Below are 22872 nucleotides of genomic sequence, written 5' to 3'. Positions count from 1 at the left end.
TGGGGCCAATGCAAAGTCTAAAAAAGTGCTTTGATTCAACATAAAAAAAACAGGTTTGTATAGTAACCAGCAGATGGCAGAATAGACAAAAGTTGCAGTGGTGAATAAAAAGTAAAGGTTGGCAATGAGAAATAATACTTCATACACTCATTCTGCATGTGTAAGTCACCTTAATGATCCTGTCCCCGGTTTGAACACCTGCACGCATGGCAGCTCCATCTATGGACAGAGACATACAACAAGATGGTTTTGAACGTGCTCAGAAACTTTGTCATAGAACGTGTCATCTTGTATCTTGACCTGAAGATTCTTATAAGAACAACTTGATTTTTAGATTAGAAATCTGTTTGATCACCTCTATAAGATTTACAGTTCTCTTACGGGCTAAAGTTCAAAATCTAGAGACTCACTGAAACAAACACACACACACTAATGCACGTTTTATCACCTGGTGACAATGATGTAAGTCAGAACAAAAATATCACACCTCTATTTAAGAAAACAGATGTGACTAATGTCAAAATAAACACAGCTTGTACTGTGCTGTATTTTATAGAGGGGAAAACAAACATTACTCTTATTGACGGTATTAGACATATTAATGCTAGTAGTCCCAATAAATAAAGAAATCGTCAAAAAAAGTCTATGTATGTAGGGCTCACTATATCATTACTAATGGTGTTCGGAAAGGCTTTTAGTTTGTTGCTACGCTTTCCAGGATGTTGCTTAGTGACCCAGATAATCTAATGGACTGTTTTAGCTCCAATTACACCTATCAAAGCATTCAAATCTTATTCAAAGTGTATGCAGCCCTGCTCTTCCACGTTGCTTTATGAGTCCTTTACTTTGTTCTGGTCAGAGAACATTAGCTTCATTTCTGACAGCCAAATCACATCAGTCCAGAGAGGGGAGACGTCCCTGCACCAGACGCACAGAGGAGCTGAGGGGCGGAGCCAAAGTTACAGACAAGCGAGACTGACAGGCTCTTACCTTGTTTGACGAGCTGCACAAAAACAGGGTTGTCCCCGCTGACGGTCAGCCCAAAACCGTTCTCATCTTTCTGTATGATGACGCATCTCTGAACCAGCCCTTGAGGAATGAGAGAATGAGAGGAGATCGAAGTTATTTTTAGGAGGGGGGTATTAAAAGGAAGAGTTTACTTCCAAAATGAGATAACTCGGTTTTTAAAAATGTTCAAAAATCATGTTTTTTTATTGTGCTTCCAATTAATATCAATCAAACTGCAGTTGGTTTGTTTTGATTTAAGCCACAATAACTAAAAAAAATACAGCTAACTAACACAATAATACATAACATGATAAAAAACGGCGTTATCTCATTTTGGAAACAAACTCTTCAAATATTTTATTGGATTGTCAACGTTTTATTAAAGTATCAATTATTAAGGTCCACCAAAGCGGAACACAGTAGCAATGTATTATAAATTGTGAATAAGTGCAAGATATCAGTCGTAAAAATATGTAAAATGAACACATCAATCTCTTGGTCGAATTATAATCTAAAGGAAAGATACGGGAGATGATCAGAGCTGTGCGGGTTGTTCATGGTCATCTGATGCTACTAGCGCGAAATTTGGGCCTACATCGAAAACCAATAGCGCATCTTATTACATCAGAGTCTTCTACCACATGAGCATGGAATAAACCAATCAGACAGTCACATGGTTTCACCGACAAAAATCTAGTCAGATGCCCTTAATATTGGTTTGTATAACACACTGTCATATACCCTTTACTCAGCAAACAGCACAAGAAGTTATAGATAAACGTGGAGAAAAAGACAATATCGTTATATGGGTAGCACAAGAGAAAATAATAAATCCATCGATTATTAACAATATCATAATTCCAATATGACTTTCATCTATGCACCATGAAAAGAGATGTTTAACATCCTATCTATCTAATATCTCCTCCTGCAATCTATGAAAGAAAGACTTCAAGAAACTGACAGATTTTCAGTTTGTGGGTGGACTGCATCCCTTTAAAGAAATGCTGATAGGTTCATGGTACTAGAAGCAGAGGAAAAGCGATATCTCTGGCTCTGGATATACCGTGGCTCATAACCAAAGCTGAAGATACAGCAACAGGGAGTTGTGGGAAGGAATCGATCACCTAAGGAAAAAAAGAGAGCCAGAAACACAGCAACAGATCGAGCATCTTACCACAGGACTCGGGTCTCCCGTCAGCCACTACAAATCCACTCTTCTGCACCAGCACGTCTGAGCAACAAGACATTATGATACATCACAAAACACACACGACAGAGAGGACATGAGAGAGAACTCAAATGAAAAAATGAGCAATGGAACAAATACAAAAGTGTGGCTGTTTTGGAGAAATCACTGATGCTAATGCTAACCTCATGCTAGCCTCTATGCATCATTGCTGTCGTTCACCACAGATGATAATTTTGAGTTCTCATAAATTGTAAAAAGAAACAAATATTGCGCACGTATTAGGGATAATACATTTAGGTAAGTATTAAATCGGTATGTTTTTTGGATATTACGTATCTAACATTCACATATATAATAAATGGTCAAATGCACACTGGTTTGGGTGTTTTTCCACTACAGACCTTCATTGTAAGAACAATACTGCTTCAGCTTCAATTCTTTGTTTTAGAAAACTGAATAAGTCAAAATGACTTTCACGTCACAGAAGAATCACGATTCTTTTGTTTCAAATAGAGATTGCGATTCTTTTACGGTTTTGAATGACGACTAAAAGTACATAATTTACTAGAGATTCTGACAAAAAATAGTTCATTTAGGTATGTAATATTTATTACATAACCTACAGTAATTTTTTTACAACAAATACCATAGTTCAACTAAAGTGTTTTTTTAAGTTGAACTTTAAATGCAAAAGTTTAACTTCCTAAAAAGTATTAATGCATTGAAGTAACTTTTATATGAACTATTTCTACAGTAAAACAAATTCATAAGGTGACACTTGCAATTAAAGGTCTTTAGAAAGATTTATAAATTTGCAGACATCTTATGACATCTACAGACTGCTTGAAGGGGTCTTAAATAAAGACACGACTGATAAACATAACACAGTATTCTCACCTATAAAAGGTTTAAAATAACCTGAAAACATGAAATGTTGGGCAACTTGAGGAAAAGCTCTTAAAGCGCTGCTTCTCTATTAGTGTTACTACAGTGATAAGCGCTACACACTCTCGTGACGTGGTTTTACCATAATGACGGATGTAAGCGCGCGATTTTAGTCGGACGTGTAAATGAACACACGAGAATCGTTGATTTTCATTAATGAGATCGTGTGGGTGCTAGAACCGAGATCGCGATATTTAACGATTAACCGTGCAGCTATACTTCAGACACGTCTAAAGAAAAACTAAACAGGACAATGCACACTGGGGATAGGATGAGTTAGTCATGCAGCAGAGGAGGTGAGCCCAACACCAAAAGAGAAAGATATCAGAAACAAACATGCACCGCATATCTCCAGTCACTTCATCTTACATGACCAAATATCCACCATTGTTGGGGAAACTACTTTGCTTCTTTGTAACTTCTCAAAATATAAACTCTTTTCGTCAAGTAGCCTAGTTGTCTGCACTACAAGCCATACCAAAAAATGCATGGATAATAAGTATGTAATAACCTTTTTTATTACACAGCGCTCTGGAATACTTGATCCGCAACATTCTCGAATCAGGCATACGTGGTATGAGTGTATCGATAGTGATACCTCTACTATCGATATTTTTTTTTTAAATCGTGCCATATACATACGGCCAAAAGTAAGTGGAAGCGAGCATGGGGAAAAATATAAGAACGCTTGGAGCTCTCAGAGCTGATGTGTGGGTGTGCTTTGGTTTTCAAAATAAGTAATGGAGTAATGAGTCATATAAAATAATGCTGTTTGTAGGCTTCGCAAGTCATGACACAAGTCACTTGGCTACTGCAGTGCATTAGACAAAAGTTTATTAAGAAAAGTAACAATGACATTTATTGTGCTTTCACGGATGTGACACCAGCTCATTTACAGCACGGATGAAGCAGGGGTTTTATACTCCATGTTCAGTGTTTTAACTGTAAAGCACCACAACAGCCAGTGACTTGCGTGACCCACCTTATTCCCCTGTGCTACCCACTTGAGGGGCGCAATCCACAGTTTGAGAACCCAAACCTCTGATCTAACGGTCCATGCATCACACATCATGGCCACTCTGCAGAGGTAAGGGATGTTTTTACACTTATCCTTACAGAAAACCCCCGCTGGTGCACAGCATGTTGTATTTCTAGCTCTACTTTTTATTTTTATTTGATTGCCAACACACAGCCCTAATAACAACCCCCTAAAACAATTAAAACAGGGCTAGTCATTTTAACCTTGAAAATAATTGTTACAAATAAATTAAAATATATTAAATATAAACGTGCCTAATTAGTAACCAACGAGATTATATTTACAAATGTGGATCTCATATCAATTGATGATGAACATTTGCAAGTTTTTAGACCATATTTGATTTTAGCCTTTGCACTATCATGTTAAGTGTGCAATGTGTTGTTTCATCATGCTACACCGCTAACTACTGGAAAAAGTAGCTTGTTATTGGAAAAGCCCTGCTATTTCAAAAACGAATGAACTACTCTCACATTACAAAAAAAAAAATGTTACGTCAATAGCATCATTCCCCAACAGTGGTGTACATCTGCTTCAGTAAACAGAACATCACAGAACTTCCTGCGGAAATTCTGTCATCTCATTCCCAGCCAGCCAGCCACTAGCAAGCCAGTCTTCTAATAAAACATGAAAACAGCTCCGTCCAAACAATGCAAATCGTACTTTAAAGCCACCATGAAACGGAAGTTGCGATTGACTTCTTTTCCGAATCGTGACGTATATCAGAGTAAAACGGCTTTTGAAATTAGAAAAAAAATGTATGGCGGGCTTTATATCGCCCTTTCCTTTATGATTGCTTTGTTGTAAGTTGGGCCTGGAGCAGAGGGCTAAAAATGTCTGGCCATTGGAATATAGTCCAACCTCTTTTTTTTGTTGCTTACGTCATGTGGTGAAGAGTTGTTGTTGAGAGGGGGAGAGGAGCTTTACTTTGTAAAACTTTGATTTCATGGTGACTTCAATCAATGACGATAATCACATTGTTTTCCCACCATAAACATCACATTAACAAGCTCGCTCAACGCTGCTTCCCTCCTCTGCCCCCGACAGCAGCATAGAGGAAAAACAGGGCCGAAACTTCCACTGAAAACGCACTGACAATGTCTTTCAACTGCCAAAACCGTGGCCAGGAACATGTGCATCGTTTATGGTCAGCAAGTATGAATCACACCGCTGTTTAAACCTGCTCCACAGCATTTAGCGGACGGGCGCAGCCCTCCATCTGTGCTGTGTGCGGAGAAAACCGTTTCCATTTTAGAGTCTGGAGAAACCGTGTGAGAAGAACACTGTGTTTCAGTCTGCACCCCACAAACGCTCAGGACACCAGTTAGTACGGCAAACACTACTGTTCTGTATCAGCCGAGAAAATGTAAGTGTTGCAAAAAAAAGCGAGAAAGTTTCTATTAAGGTTATTTACCTGTAGGGTCAAAATCGTGTGTAGGGGTTCCAGGCAGCTTGTCGCTTTTGGACCTCTTGTCAGGAGGGTGATCTTTGCTGAGGATGCTACTGCTTCTGGAAACACAGACGGGGAAGCGGATGTTAATGAAACACATTAACACAATGCAACAAACATACATAGGCACATTCATGGGCACTGAATATGGCGGTGTGTTTTGGTTTGCATTGTGTAGAGTGTTTTGCAAACACTATTCGCTTTGTCAGTATCTGAATCAACAGATGCACCTGCATTAAGGTACCCCTATTCAATAACATTCATTACTGTGTGACATTGAAAGCCCAACAGAGTAGAACAGCCTGCACACAGCAGTATGACCGCAGGTCTAAATGTACCTCCGGCATTAAGGTGAGGTGGGGGTGAGTATGTTTAACAGAGCTCTGGTCTGGTCTGGTCTCTCAGACTGTGTGAGACTCTCTGTTCAACGTCTGTGGGCCAGCCAGTGATGGGACACACCGCTCAAGAAGGCTTTTACAGACCTCTCTGACTGTATCTGAGGCCCACTGTATAACACATGTACTAGCAGCCCGCTGTTATTTTCTTCACCTGGACTCATGTCCCTCAGACAGACCTCTTCTTTCTTGAACAAGACCATTTGCTACAGACCACTTCGTAAGATATAAACACTTCCGGTTTCCGGTTCAAATCTTTTATATAATATAATTGAATATACATATCTTTTTATGCAGCGTAAAAACTGCAGGAAAATGGCTGAATGTTTTATAACCGGGCTTAACAGGAAATTGACCAATCAGCATCCTGTTTCATAATCAGTATTACGAGCTAACTATCCATTGCACCATTTTTTCGACCCTACTGCACTCTGATTGCTTGGAGTAAAAAGTGACTTTAAAGGAGTAGTTCACTTTAAAATAAGCCCCCATTGACTTTCCATAGTCCTTTTTATTCCTACTATGGAAAGTCAATGGGGGCTTTTTTGAAAAAGTGCACCGTTTTACCCAAAGTTGAAAAAATAAGTGTGCGCACCACTGAACGCAAAGTAAATGCTTAGCGTCTCGCCATCTGTTGGCATTTTTAACCAATTGAACTGCAATAACAAAAAAGTTTTTGGTGGCCACTCAGTCTAATGCAACACAATTTATGGTTGTAACTTCTTACGACAACATCTCAGATTCATGAATGATAATTGAACACATTGTGTCAGGTTGAGATCTTATGTTATACAGTCCTCTCTGTGAAGGTTTTCATGACATGCTAAAAGTGGACCAGCACTAGAAGATTACTCTTACATAAAAGCTTTATGGTGCTTCTGACCAGCAAACCAAGAGAAACTGACACAATAATCAGCTCAGCATTTTAAACAATGAAGAGCGATGGAGTGCACACATCCTGATCAGCTAAACACACATTTGCCCATCAGAATAACAGTTTGTCGATTGTCGGTTTAAACGTTCGGTTCACTGCGGGACAGTATCGGAGATATTGATTCCACACCCTCACAGTAGAGTGTAAGACATTTGTACCGTGGCTCAGAATGCTGAGAATAACCTTGCTAAAGCTTAACTAACTTTTTTAAGATTGCTTCAGATGTCAGCAAACTGTGAAATTAACACTGGAGCCAAGTAATGGAAAGAGCTCTCAGGGATTAACCCGCCCATAATGAGCCCGCTAGATTGCGCAAGGCAATTTTTCACTGCTGGTAAACTAGATAAGTCTAAAGAGGGAGCAGCTGTCAATCACGTTTTCAATTAAAACTCAATTAATGCAATTTGACCCTGGATGCCGTCACGGGCCAAATGCAGACTAATCCTTTCCACTTCTCCGATGAGGGCATGAGTTGCACATTTACTTCATCTTTTACTTCACCAGTCAGATGTGAATAAACATGGCCTAAATAACAATGAGGAAATGTATAGACGGCTTCATCGGACGCATGCACCTGGCTCGAAGTTAACTTCCGGTCTGTGTGTGGTTATCGGTCTGGCTAGTGGCTAATAATATAACTATATATATTTTAATGTATTTATATTATTATTAATTCATAATGACATTTTATTATTAAATAAACAATTTGTTGAATTTTACTGAATATTAATTTGATTAAATAAACAATTTGTTAAATGGGTCATGTAACGTTGTCGCATTTATGTTTAGCCACGTAACGGTTCTTTTACTGGTAACCCAAAATAATACTGGCTAGACATACTTTTTAACTGTTTGGACCACAAAAGCATGCATGCGCAGCAACGTTTGTTTATGTTGTTGCTTTGAAACCGTCTATACAGGAAAATATAGAGGACATGAAGCACTATACATCTTCCATTTGACATGGGCCGAGTAAGGCTATGTACAACTGATTCAAATCATAGGGGTCTTATAATCCAGAAGGGGTTTATTTTACAATAATGACCATCAGACTGTGCATTAAAACCACATGTTGAATAGAGTGCTACTGTAAATTATGCTGCTTACACAGCTACTTCCTTTATAAATAAATAGACATGAAATATAGTTCCCAGTTTAAATGTGCGAGGTGTAGGGGTGTAACGGTTCAAATTACTCACGGTTTGATTTGTGTCACGGTTTTAGGGTCACGGTTTCGGTTCGGTTCGATTTGTGCAATGTTCAGGGAAAAGGGACTACTCACAAATACATATAAGAACAAATAATCAAGCTACAAGTAACAGCACCAATAAAACAAAAGAGCAAAGCAGAAAATTAAATAAGATACTGTATATATATACCTTTTAAGGTAGAAATGGATTAACGTAATTAAATAAAACATAACATTGCATATGTACAAATGAAATAAAGATGAATCGTGATTGAAGTTACAGAAGCTATTGAGTCACAAGCAGTGAGTGATTTCCTTGACTTTTAACAGACAGCAGGAATATGTGTGCTGTCGCTTTAAGAGGAATGAAACGCATCCAGTACACTGATACTGTACACATGCGTTGTTTTTCGTCTGTTTCGTCCGTTCACTTAAGACATAACCTACTATGTTTGTTAAGATACTCGACAAGAGGGGCATGTTGACCTACTTCGTGTGTGAATTTGTCCGTTTAAGCGCTTCAAAGACAACTCAATATTTGCGCCATGTCTGAGACTTTCCTTGTGCGCGCTTCGGATCTTCTCACAGCGTGCAAGCGAGTTTTCTTCTGCATCATCTTGTACTTAAATGTTTCAATTGACAAGGCTTGAATGAGTTTAGTTTAAACAGCAACATGTGCTGTTCAGGTCTCACCTGCACTCGCGCGCTCACAACACCCGGGTGATGAAAGTAGGGCTGGGTATCGATTCTGATGATCCGATTCGATTCCGATTCACAAGCGCTCGATTCGATTCGATTCTCGATTCGAGTCAATGATTACCCAGATAGCAAGCAACCATTGAATCAATGTTAAAAAATAGTTGATTTGTCAATGTTAATTGCATTGAATCAATATCACTTTTGCACCTGCAATTAATGTAGACATTTTTTAGAAATTTAAACAAATCACCATTATTGTGATCAGGCAACTCTTTTACCACTTTCAATGTTTACAGTAGTGCTTTAATAAGAACACTTATACATGGATAGAGAAAGAGATGTTTTGAAAAGTTTACTTTTAAACATGACCAGTTAAAGAAAACTTAACATTAAAATACAAGAGGTAATATACAGTAATTGTGATTTGTTGAAATTTCAACATTTTTTCAACATAAATTGCAGGTGCAAAAGTGATATTGATTCGACGCAATTAACATTGACAAATTAACAATTTTTTAACATTGATTCAATGGTTGCTTGCTATCTGGGTATAGATTTAATACAAATCCTATAGATATTTCTAAAAAAGACCAGTAAATATCACATTACAATGGTGAATTAAAAAATGAAATGAAGAGCCACAAACCTGTATATTAAACTTTAAAACCCTTGGGTATATTGAAACAGAACAGTTATTTTAAATTTAAGATGCAGTATAACAAACAAAATTTCACAAAAATAGCTGTAAATAGAGGCTGCAATCATGTGAACCGCTGCCTTTTATATGAAGGTGATGTTAAATTCCACGACACACCCACATCCCATGTTAATTAAGCAATGAATGAACTATACTCCCTGTTGTAACATCCACCCGTTGTAAAAAGAAAAGTGACATCTAGTGGATAGTAGTAGCAATAACATTAACGTAAATGAATGTTCAGTGCTTGCGTAAATATGAAAGAAAAAAAATCGATTCACAGCTTTTGAGAATCGATATTGAATTGATCTGTTTAAAAAAAACAATTAATCGATTTTCCGATTTTTTTGCCCAGCCATAGATGAAAGCATAAATGACTGGTCATATTACAGCATACGTCAATCCTATTGAAATTTGTCTACGTTATTTGATTTGTTGTAGGTATTAAATGTGTATCCACAGACAAACATACATTAGCTGAACTTTGTCAGTCTGTTTTATGCATTATAATTTCTAACGAACCATATTATAAATGCGTCGTCAGATTTAATTTGAGCCGCGGTCCAACACGTGCGGTTCAATTTGAGAACCGTTACACTCCTAGCGAGGTGACATCACCATGGTGTGCAACGTGAGACAATCAGAAAATCAGCACACTTAAGAGTGAATGGTTGTCAGGGACAACCCTCAAATAGACAGTTTAGTGTTCAACCGCAGAATGCCATGACTGACCAATCAGAATTGAGTATTCCAGAGAATGGCGTAAATCAGCATTACATAAAGCAAAATTAAATTACAGCCCAATATGAATAGCCAGTCAAAACCCCTAAGGGAAATTTACGACACCGAGAGCCAAATCAGAAGAGACAGAAAGCACTTACAATGAAAACACTCAAAAACAATTGTATAGTTCAGCGTGTACGCCGGGGCTCAGGACAGCGTTGCTGCTTGTCTCAGAGTTCTGCGCAGTGACACAGGATCCTTTTGAGAGCAGTTTGAGGAGACTGAATGGGCCATTTATGAAAGTGCCTGTAAAACGTTCCACGCTCTGCTCCCATGGAAAAGTAAATCCAAACCATCGATGTGGCTAATAATCATTCCTCTTAAATGTGATTTTCTTTCCCCAATGAATCGCACGTGCTGATTGTACATATGTAATAATATGACAAGCGCCTCAGACAACATCTGTTACAGCAATGCTTTGCGTGCGAGTTATAATACTGGAAAGTTTTTCCTGGTCTGGCATCTTTGAAGTCAGGAAGGTCTGCTTCATGGTGGTGGAGTTCAACGGCGTGGATAACGTCAGATGTAAGAGGAGGCCATCTTCACTCCTTGAAAGAGGAGGAGAGGAAGGTGGGAGGGTAGTTGGAAGGGTAAAGGAAGTGCAAGAATGGCAGGGGCAGAGGGGGCTGGCGGGGCGAAAGGGGGCTGGTTTTCTAAGCTCAATTGAGGTTTTGTGTAATAATGGAAAAACGTTCCATGTGAAGCCAGAAGAGCCTGGATGAGGGACACCCCAATGACTAGAGTCTGAAAGGCGTGTTTGTTAAAAGCCACTTGAAGGAAAAGCTGAACATTGGTGGAAAAAAACATGGCAGAGTAACATGAAGCAAAAGGGACTCTTGCTATGCTTTTCCTCTTATTTTGTGTGTTTCTACAAAACTATCTTACCTAAGTGGTATTTGTATAATACAAAGCAGTGTCAAAATTTTGGTTCCTAGAAACAGTCGTTCAAAGTCGGTCTACATGATTTTTTAACTTGTTTATTAGTATAGGAAAACTTAGACACAACAAGCTATATGACATAAGGTATCGAAAGAATGAATGAATGAATGAACACAGGCTGTTTATGTCCACTCACTGCGGTCCACAGAACCTCTTTGCTCCATTCCATGACATCATCACTGAGGAGCACGCCTGCATAGCTCTAAATTATCGTGTATGTGTGCGTGCGTCAGAGCGGCGACCTGACACAAGGGGCAGATGGCAAAATTTAAGACGTTACACCACAGGCCGAGCACTATGGGCACAATAGCCTTAAAGGAATGTTCTGGGTTCAATGCACGTTGTGCTGTATCAACAACATGTGCGCCAGACTGCGGATTACCACAGAAAATTAAAAACACAAAATAAAGTGTTCACTAAAAACATCTATGGGCAATGAGTTGCTCTGGGATGATACACATTAAAAGACAATTTCAAATGTGTTGGCTCAAAACTTTATACATTTACATTTCATGGTATTATTGCAAATTCTCTAAGCATGAAACACTTCTGTTCTTATAAAATGCTCTCTTTCAATAGAAAAGCATGTATGTTAAAATGACACCTGTCATCGGGAACCTTTTTTAACCAAAGAGCCATTTTTTCCAGTATTGGTTAACAGTGCATACATCTGGGGCTCCAAAAAAGGATTTCTTACTTATAAACAACTTACAGGTTTACATTACGGCTCCATTCAATTAAATTCATTATATCAAACATATGATTAAAAAAGTGCACGTTTCTATGGTACTGATAAAATACTGCATATGTGTCTTCTGACTTTGCATTAGGTATGTTCGACATCTTGAAATGCTGCAGACTGATTGGTAGGGATGGGCGATATTATATCGTTTGCGATATACCTGTAGAAATTCCCCACACGAAAAAAAGCATTTATTTAAACATTCGTTAGATGTTATGCGCGCGAGCGCAAATTGTTTAATACGATTTCTTGCCTGTTATATACAGGATAAACGGAACGTCCCGTGCGCAGCTCGCACCCACATGTGCTTTCATAGCGACACAGCGCGCACAGCACTGCTGCCTGTTTACATACAGTACAAATGCGCGTTTGTATTACGTTATTTTAAATACATTTATGAGCGCATATAAGTGCATATAAAAGCATGGATTATTTAATTAGATTTCTTTTATCCGCATTTTTCTGTTCTCTTTCTGTAGCGCGAGTCATAGACAGATTCAGTGTATGTTGCTGTGAGAAGAGAAGGTTCACACAGTTCAAGAGAGAGTGATTGACAGCGTGATGCGATCAATCGTTTCCACCCAACAATAGAATATATACAGTTTTAGGTATGACATGATGTGTTTATTGAGCTTTAATTCATTTAACTTTTCTTTACTACAACCTTTTGAAGTCAAATCTCACTATTATATTTTATATTTACAAAAATACTGTAGGTATATTTTAGGAGCTGTTTGATTTGGGGTAAGTTTTACTTTTTGATAATATTTGTTTTTCTGAGGGTCTAGACTATATCACTTGACGCAAAAAACAGCGGTGGATGGTGTTATGGATATATCGTCATTTTTATCGTTATCGCAACAAATACCAGGAATTATCGTGATAGAGTTTTAGGGCCATATCGCCCATCCCTAGTGATCGGCAAATGTCTGACATCAGTAGCAGGAGAATGTTTTGAAAGCACACGGCGCCAGTGTTAATTTCGTTAACGAAAACTATGACGAAAAGTATTCGTTAACGACATGTTTTCACTGACGAAAACGAGACGATAACTAAATAAAAATGAATGCATTATAACGAAAACTGTAATAAAAATATACTGACATTTTCGTCAACTAATAAAAACGAGACGAAAATATTCTTGTCCCACCTGGCGGACATCAGATTGCGCGCATGTGCTGCTTATCTCATATAAACGGCAGAGAGAAGTCTCTGGGAGAAGGGAAAGCATAGGTGTCTCCACGCGGTTTACAAAGCGTCTTATTTTCCTTCACGATCGCCGGTAAAACGCCGCAAACTTGAAGCGCGACTGCAGGCGAGTCACCCCGAAACACATTACGAAGGCAAGCTCAAGTGTTTTTATATGCCTATGTTAACTTAACACGAGCTGCTGCATAACGTGAAATGCAACAAAGTCAGCCAAAAGAAACCAGCGCCGTCCTCTACTGATTATAGAAGTGATGAAGTGAGTCGAACTGTACATTCCAACCAAGTATGTAACATGTTTGCATGACTAAAGAAATGTAATACAATTTATATAATATGTCTTTTTGAAAGCTATTCTCATTCATTGCTGTCTCAAGCAGAGACAGTGCAGCGCTTACTTCAAAGAAGCATGCCATGAGCCAATAGCCTTTGAGTGTGAGCCCTGTCAGAGCGTTTCATTGGTTGAATGAACACGCCCAACTTAACGAGGCAATTGAGTCAAATGGGACTGAATGAACTGGAACATTTCGTTCATGGTCTAATACTCTGCGTTCCAACAATGCATATCTAGTTACTGAACTTTTCTGAAAAATAAAGGTCATGACCTGGTTTAATTTTATTCTAAGGTGAAGTAAATTATGTCAAAACAGTTGAATCTTTGTATGGAACATTTAATTACACCAAGTAAATGATTTAAACCATTTAGATTTTAGTAGACTAAATATAATGTATTCGACTAAAATGTTTTTCATATTTCGTCGACTAAAACTAGACTAAAACTAAAATGATGGGGTTGACTAAAATGTGACTAAAACTACATTGCATTTTCGTCAAAAGACTATGACTAAAACTAAATCAAAATTTGCTGTCAAAATTAACACTGCACGGCGCTCTGCTCTCGCGGCACTTTGATGTCATACGCCGACCAGTCTGCGCAACACCTCATGAAAGCGAACATAACTAGCGTCTTGCTGATAGCTTTGTAGTTTGGTTCGTACATGGTCAAGACACTTACATACCGGCATTGAAACTCCTCTGTCAACCTTGACAGCTGTATGCATGAACTTCATATGATTCATATGCGAGAAAGACTGATAACACGGATATGAGGAGCTAAACACAGCGCATCCATACTGACGCGTCACAGTTTGCTTCCATCTGCTCACCGGATACTTTGCTGCATGGTTTGGTTTGAAAACTTTTTACATGTGATTACATAGTGAGGCAACGAGTTCTGTTTTTCTTACACCACAGAGAGCCGTAACATTCAATAAAAGCATGACGCTCGCTCTTCTAAACTCCTCGCGCTCTGGGTAGCTTCATCTGGGCTGCGGGCGCGCGAAGTTACTATAGAAACGTTGTTTGCTGTTGATTAGTGTCGTGACGCTTGTGCATAGCACTGCATCCATGTACTGGCCAGGACAACATGAAATCTTCATATGTATTATGATGTTTTTTTAACGATCAAATGTTGGTGAAGGGTAAGACACCAGGCGAGATTTTAGAAAAGAGCCCCGTGTGTCTCGCGAGCCATAGGTTCCCGACTTGGTGGCACCAGCCCACCAGAGTCAGGGGTGAGGTAAGAAAAAAGAATCACTAAAACTTCATTCAAATGTGTTTAATACATTAATAAATCAATTAGAAATGAATACAAATCATTGTTTATGATTTAATTATTTTTATCGTATATGTAAACTCTCTTTCAACACTTTACCATATTTAAAGCACATCTTTCTTCAAGCTACTTTCTTCCTTTATTTGTTGTGAACAACTCATATAAGAGAACACAGTTCCTTTAATATCAGTGAGTTTTTTGGGCCCGTCCTTTGTTGCTTGATGAACATTATAAACAGATCTATATTATGCTGCTGCCCCTTTAAGAGCTAGTGCGCTACACTGTAACACACATGCGTTTTGTTTCCCAACTGTTTGTTCACGAAACAGTGTGGAAATTTTGTGTTTATATGTCCGTTTCATAGTAAGAAGGCGTGAAAGAGAACTCCGTTTAGTATTTTGTGCTCTGACTCCCTAGGCACGCGCATATCTCAACCTGCGAGACCTGAAGGCTTTTAGTGACTATTCTTCATGAAAGCTGCATTGATACACGTTTGGCTTTATCAATAGAGACTCACAAATAAATAGTATTTAACGTGATGTATAACGTTAACATTTTGTATGCTTTGCAGTATTGTTAGAGAGCTTTATACAATAGTATAGTGCTAAAGTTTAAACACATGTTTCCTGCATTAGATTCAAATGCATACAATATGCAACACATTTCGTTATCTTTGCTGTTTTGTACTTTAGCCGGGGAAATTCTTGTATTCTGCAGGTGGAAAACATATTTGAGTTGTAAGATTGAACGCTTCACTCGTTTGCTCTGTCGGTCCTTCTGCTCCATCATAGCATTAAATGTGCCTCTTTTTACACCCGCGAATTACGTCTTTGGGGGCGGGGGTAATGATAGATAAGTGAACGGTTGAAGGAGGGGAGACGAAAATGAGTGAACAGGTTCAAAAACTGTATTTTCCACATACCGTGCATGTTTTTATCGCCTTTTTGCCCCGCCTCTCTGAAACATGCAGATTTTTTACAAAGCTCACCGCTCTGAAAAGCGAGGTGTGTTATGATTGGCCAGTTAACCAGTGCGTAGTGATTGGTCGAATACTGCAAGCATGTGACGGAAATGTAACGCCTCTTACCATATCTGGAACATCAGGTTCTAAAGAAATTGTACTGACAGGTACGCTCAACTTACTTGCGTATACATTTGGGCGGTTTTAGTCAAATCATACCACGAACTGACGTGGATTTGTGGGGGTGTGGTTAGACGAGCCATTTCAGGCAGGTCTGGGTGAGCATTCGCTTTTAGATAGAATGCATATTTTGTTACGACACTTTAATTTTTCCAATTTTACGTGTCTAATACATGCATTGCATGGGCAACTTATAACACACCAAAGACACAGAAACACACTTATTCGTGCCATATGACCCCTTTAAATTTTTAAATCATCTGAATGAAAATGCTTTCTATTGATATATAACTGTTTGTTAGGATATGACAATATTTGGCCGAGATGCATCTATTTAAAACTCTGGAATCTGAGGGTGCAAAAAAATCAAGACATTGAGAAAATTGCCTTTGAAGTTGTTAATCAGAGGCACTGTAGTAGCAGGCCGCTGCTAAGAAGAAACGGGTTTGTTTTAACGTTCTCTATGGCTTACCGCTGTAATGACTTTGTGGAGAACAGATGAAACCGAAAGCAGAAATTCTAAACTTTACATAAATACCAAACTTGAGTTGGTAACTCCCAAATAGTAGGCAGCAAGTTTGGAGGCATGTTTCCGGCCATTGTTGTTATATATTATGTTATATATATAAAATAAAAATCAATAATTTTGACCATACAATGTATTTTTGGCTAAATGTTCTAGTGCTATTAAAGGAGTAGTTCACTATCAAATACATTTTTTATGATATTCACTCACCCATATGTCATACAAGCTGTCTGTGTGTTTATTTCTTCTGTCGAAAACAAATTGAGGCTTTTGAGGAACGTTTTTCAGGGTTCTTATCCATATAAAAATGGACTTGATTGGGGGGCTGTTGTTTAAGTCAAATTTTCAGTTTCACAGCTTTAAAAGGCTCTACACGACATCCGATGAATAAGGGTGTTGTCTAGCGAAACGATTAGTTATTTTCCCAGAAAACTAAAAAATTATATACTTTTTAAACATAAATATATGGCTTGCACTGCAGACTGGTTTTGTGATCCAGGGTCACATACATTATGTATTCTACATATTTATGTAAATATATCTACATTATGTAGAATAAATATATATTCTATATGTGAATTACATACATATTCTATATATTTAATAATTTTCCTGATTTCTGTGTTTTCTTTATTCACGTAAAACTGCTTTTAATCTATGTAACAATGTAAAAAGTACTATATCAATAAAATTAAATGGAAACATGTTAAGATATTAATATACAACAAGGCAGTAATTGCTCATTAAACTAAATTATAATCTAATAAATTAAACTATGTAGGTCTAAACCAGCAATGTTAACATGAGACAAGGATAGAAAAGGACAACACTATCTATAGAGTATATTTTAAATACCCAGAACAACAGCCCCAAATAAAAAGGAAATCGAGACATTTTTACGGTTAAAATAATAAACAGCATTGCACAAAGAATTTAAGTTCTTAAAGCAAACATCTAAACAACGTGTTTGTTTTTAGAAACTGACGTATGTCAGTAACTAAAGTATTTTCTGTGATAATCAACAGCATGCCACAAATGCTAGTGAAAGAGCATAACTTGTATCGCACCCATTAGGGCTGGGCGGAATGACGGAATATTCCGTTACCGCGGAATAAAATGTCAACCGTAAGAGATTTTTCTATTCCGCGGAATGTAAATAAGTAGGCGTGGTTAACTCAGCGCTCTGCAAATTAGGCGCTATTCTGAAAAAAAACAAATGAATTAATCCACCCGTAACAAATGAACGTATCAAACATTCTTTTGACCTTCTTTCAGTTTGTAGTTTAGTGATCCGCTCCAGTCCGGCGCTTCTCTCACCCGCAGTGCTCGTGCAGGGATCTGCGCCAGCATTTAAAAAAGCTCATTCTCAACACGTATTTCAGAAGTCAGGTTGTTTTGAAAGCTGTTAATAGTTTTATAAAGTTTAACTTCAGGCGAGCCAAGGTGAAACTTGCGTTGAAATGTGCGATGATGCTCGCGTGCGCTTTGATGTGACGCGCTTCTACCTCCAGTTTTGGGAGACGCGTGAGGAGTCACCAGAGACTTGCAGTGCAAAGACAAGCCCGAGAATAAACAAACCTAAAGACAGAGAGTCGCAACACACTAAAATTGCTCATCTAATAGAGAGTGATAAAGACCTACAGTACAGACCCCATCAACACCAGTTTATAACACTAGTCATATACTTTTCATCTCATTTTTTGTGCATATTCATACTTTATTGTTATATATGTTGTCTATCTTCCTACTGGATATAGCCAGAAGATAAATATGAATAAATAATACATCTGATTATCAGAACTTAATTTGATATCTTTAGTACATTTTCATAACTTGCCTACATTTTAACTATGGTGAGCATTTAAATGAACTGTAATAAATAAATTAGTTAAATCAATCTAAGAAAAATGAGGTATAAAATATAGAATTATAACGGGAGATTGTTTCATGAAATATATTGTTACCGTGAAATAAAATTACTCATTCTGTGAAATAGATTTTTGGCCATTCCGCCCACCTCTAGCACCCATCATATTCCTCCAACTGATAACCAAACAGAGCTCAGAAAGTCTCTGCAAGAAGCATGTACAGTAACCCATTACAGGTACACTATTCCCTTTCGCTTCTCCTTTAATGTCATAAAGAGGAACTTCTTAAACTATATGTGACAAAAATATCCACTCTAGGAGGTTAACATGACAGTGCTCAAGTCAGTGGAAACAACTGAACCGGAAGCCTCAGAAGACACTGTGTACAGAAACATAAGCTATTTAACACTGTGACTGTCATTTTTACGCAAAATGGCTTCATCTAATGGTCATTACTAAGCAAAATGAATAAGCAAATCCTGGACAGTGTCTTGGCAAATAGACGAGTGCTTTGCGGATGGACATAGAGGCAGGATCCATGGTGTTTTGAGTCTTTATGGCTCCAAGTGCACCAATTGGCACTGACAGAAGTCCACATTTGCTCCAAACATCAGCTGTTAAAACCCATTAAACAGTGACGAATGAGTAATGACATGATCAAACAAGAGCAGTGTGTGTGTTTATGAGCGAGCACAGGACTTTGGTGTAGGTCAGGAGTCTTCAACTAAAATCGCTTGAGGTCCAGTAAATGAACCCTCCTTACCAGCCGAGGTCCGGACAATTAAATACCTAAAAACATGAATTGATGGTTTTTGGAAGACCAAAGAAATAAACATGTCTTTTCATATCTATACGACGGCATAACAATGTCTGACAACAATATAATGAAGGAAAATGTGCAAAATGCCCTAATCTCTAAACCTGCACTGAACATACATTCATTTCAACATGAACAACTTTAAAAGAAAACTAAAGTGTTGTTTTCTGCTGAACTGAGATTAACAAATAGCAGCATCAAGTTGTGACTGATCAAGCGGGGTTTTGTTTAATATTTTCTTCATGTCTTTATTTTCCTTCTAAAAGTGTTTCACACGCAGCCTCCACGCACTCTTTTACTATTTTTATTATTTACCACTTTTGACAACCGCAACAGACTCCGAGCAAATGAGACAAACCGGTCTCGTGCATCTTGATACAGGAAGAATAAATGCAAATCTCTCGACCCATTCATCTCAGAACACATGGTTTTCAGCATCAACTTTTCTAACTTTTGAAATGGACATTGTTTTTCAGTCACTGACAGTTACATCTGTCGTTACATACGTCTGTCTCGGCTCTCTTCACACCACGACGTTGACATCTGAATGTAGCAACAGTGTGCATATGTTTACCGTCCGTGGCGCCGAAGGACCCACCCAGCTACTGAGCGGACCTTGATGTACCTGGTATAAATTTGACTGCATTAGAAAATAATGTTAGACGTTCATTTATTTATTATGTCAAAAGGCTTTGAGGTCTGGACAGACGCATCTCGCGGTCCGCTATCGGACCGGAGTCCGCTAGTTGGTGACCCTTGGTGTAGGTAATAAAGAGAAACTGAAGCAAAAGTATGTGGAAGTGACATTTAATGTAACATCAGTAGCACCAATGGGCTTCTAAAATGCCTGGCCCCTCCCCCAGGTGACATCATAATGGAGCTTATGGGGGGAGAGTGGCAGTGGCCTGGGGAGATTTTCTTTTTCTGCTCCAATAAACTCAATCACCCGTCCTGACAGGGCTTGAGGATGTGCATTTCTTCACGCTGAATTGTCTGTTTAAATTCTCTGATATTGTGAGAAGAGGTGGGATGGCAGAGAGTACGCCAGTGAGTTCATAACACAACTTACCGCAACCGAGGTCAAATGAACAAGCTGAAGCTGTAAGACAGTCAACGCTTAAACCAATCCACAGCTCAGAATGCAACAAAATCAAAGCAAGCACTAGAACTGCACAATATAGAAAAAAATGTGAAATGCGATAACTTGATAATTAAATTATGAAAATTCTGTTAAATGACATACAATTGTCACGTTTAATTAGGCCAGGGTTTTTCCGCATAGAGAAGTTGGAGGCGGCCGCCTCTGTCAAATGTCGTGCCGCCTCAGACTCTCGCCAAAATTATGTTGCGTGTCTTCACAAGAAATGCTACGTGCATTTAACAGACTTTCATTCGCAGTTGCGGCATTACGCCACAGTGGAGGCGCTGTTTAGTTATCAGCACACCGAGGTGCTAAAAAGAGTTGCAGAAAAAGAGTTTGAAGAAGAACAAGTTTGTTTTATCAAAGTACGTTTAATTTCTTAAATGAACATGACGTACATCATTGTAATGTCTTTAACTGTGCATTTGGATCGTTGAATCAGCGTATACTGTACACAGCGAGTTCGCCAGTATGACGCACATTGCATTCAGAACGACTCACACACGAATGACTCATTTGAACAGATTCATTTAAACTATTCAACTTTTCAGTCACTAGCGAATATAAGAGATAACTGAATCATTTAAAGTGAACCACAGAGAATGCAAGATGTGAATGAGCGTTGCTCACTTAGAAAGACTGGTAATTCAGTTGGCTATTGTGGGCTGAAAAGTTAGTTGAAAATGATAAAAATGCTTTATTTGATTAAAAAAATTCAGTTTGGTTGAATAAAAGTAATGTTTTATATAACTTAATAATTGTCATTTTCATCAAATTTTATTACAACTTTTAATGTCAAAGTCACTTTGGTTAAGCCACTTAAAGGTACGGTAGGCCTTCGTGTGTGTGTACAAGAGCATCATTTTGAGCCAGGAAAAATCCTGAATTATCTCATATAAACGGTAGAGAGAAGTCTCTGGAAGAAGGGAAAGCACAGACATATATTCTGTCTCTCCACGCGGTTTACAAAGCGTCTTATTTTCCTTCACGATCGCCGGTAAAATGCCGCAAACTTGAAGTACGACTGCAGGCGAGTTACCCCGAAACACATTACAAAGGCAGCTCAAAGGTTTTTATATACCTACGTTAACTTATCCGCTAATACGAGCTGCTGCATAACGTGAAATTCAACATAAAGTCAGCCAAAAGAAAACCAGCGCTGTCCATGAACTGATGAAGTAAGTCAAACTGTACATTCGAACCAAATATGTAACATGTTTGCGTGACTAAAGAAATGTAATACAATTTATATAATGTCTTTTTGAAAGCTATTTCTCATTCATTGCTGTCTCAAGCAAAGACAGTGCAGCTCTTACTTCAAAGAGGCATGCCATGAGCCAATAGCCTTTGAGTGTGATGCCTGTCAGAGCATTTCATTGGTTGAATGAACTGAATGAATACGCCCTACTTAACAAGTTTTTTGAGTCAAATGTGATTGAATGAACTGGAACATGTCGTTCATGGTCTAATATTCTGTGTTCCAACAATGCATATCTAGTTACTGAACCTTTCTGAAAAATAAAGGTAGTGACCTGGTTTAATTTCATTCTAAGGTGAAGTAAATTATGTCAAAACAGTTGAATCTTTGTATGGAACATTTAATTGCACCAAGTAAATGATTTAAACCATTTAGATTTTAGTAGACTAAATATAATGTATATTTATTCGACTAAAATGTTTTTCATATTTCATACTAAATTGCATTTTCATCAAAAGACTATGACTAAAACTAAATCAAAATTTTCTGTCAAAATTAACACTGGTCGGTAGTTTTTGGTGATGCAATATCGCCATTGTGTTTATATGTGCGTTTGTTTACATAAAAATGAATGACATTAACATTATATCCTTTCGCGCTGTCTCTGTTAGCGCTGCCCTGTGTCTGTGTGTCAAAAGCAGGGCTCGCGTGCACGCACGCGCACACACACACACACACACACACACACACACACACACAATCACACACGTGCGCACAGTCACACACACGGGGCGGACAGCGGAGGGTGACTCGAGGAGTTATACTGTGTTTTCCTGATGAATAAAGCCTGTTCGGAATAGTAATCGACTGGTGTCAAAGCCGCAAACCTCCACTCTCATATGAAAACAAAAACAAAATTTCTCTTTAAATATGGAGGTAACGAAAACAGCAACTGATTAAAACAAAATATGCATTTGGAGATCGAGAGATGTCTTACAGATACGTAGTTAAGTTAAATATGACATTTATGAATACAGCTTAGACGAATTTCAAACATCGTTTTTGTTCCTTTGAAGGGCACTTCATGGAAAAGTCGTTCCAGATAAAACGGCCACATTATGACATACAACCGTGCTGCCCTCTCCTGAGTTCACATATCAAGGGCTCTGCTTACCCTAAACTTAAATCATATCATAACGGCGTGTAACGTAAATCAACCAATTATAATTGAGAATAGATGTGTCTGTTTTATTTATTTTAAATATTTGCGCTCCAGTTATTATTTACATTCTAATTTCAATGTCCAAATATTCTATTAAAAGGTCTTTGTTCTTTAAAAGGGTGTACT

The 22872-nt window shown here is 38.2% G+C and overlaps 1 protein-coding gene across 5 annotated transcripts in view; it reads right to left on the bottom strand.

The window, feature by feature from the left end:
* Positions 1–22872, bottom strand: part of arhgef12a (Rho guanine nucleotide exchange factor (GEF) 12a) — a 61481-nt gene that overhangs the window by 27285 nt on the left and 11324 nt on the right. For 4 of the 5 annotated variants that reach the window (XM_057350783.1, XM_057350781.1, XM_057350784.1 and 1 more), the window contains exons 3-6: positions 5599–5693; positions 2186–2242; positions 991–1089; positions 170–219 (exon numbers count right to left, since the gene is read on the bottom strand). In XM_057350783.1, the coding sequence (XP_057206766.1) occupies positions 170–219; positions 991–1089; positions 2186–2242; positions 5599–5693 (301 nt within the window). The remainder of the gene's footprint in view (positions 1–169; positions 220–990; positions 1090–2185; positions 2243–5598; positions 5694–22872) is intronic. The other variant, XM_057350786.1, reaches the window with a different exon arrangement.

Source organism: Triplophysa rosa, linkage group LG14, assembly GCF_024868665.1.
Source record: "Triplophysa rosa linkage group LG14, Trosa_1v2, whole genome shotgun sequence".
Taxonomy (NCBI): Eukaryota; Metazoa; Chordata; class Actinopteri; order Cypriniformes; family Nemacheilidae; genus Triplophysa; species Triplophysa rosa.
The sequence above is the reverse complement of the archived record's forward strand: the minus strand, read 5'-3'. Positions and strand labels throughout refer to the sequence as shown.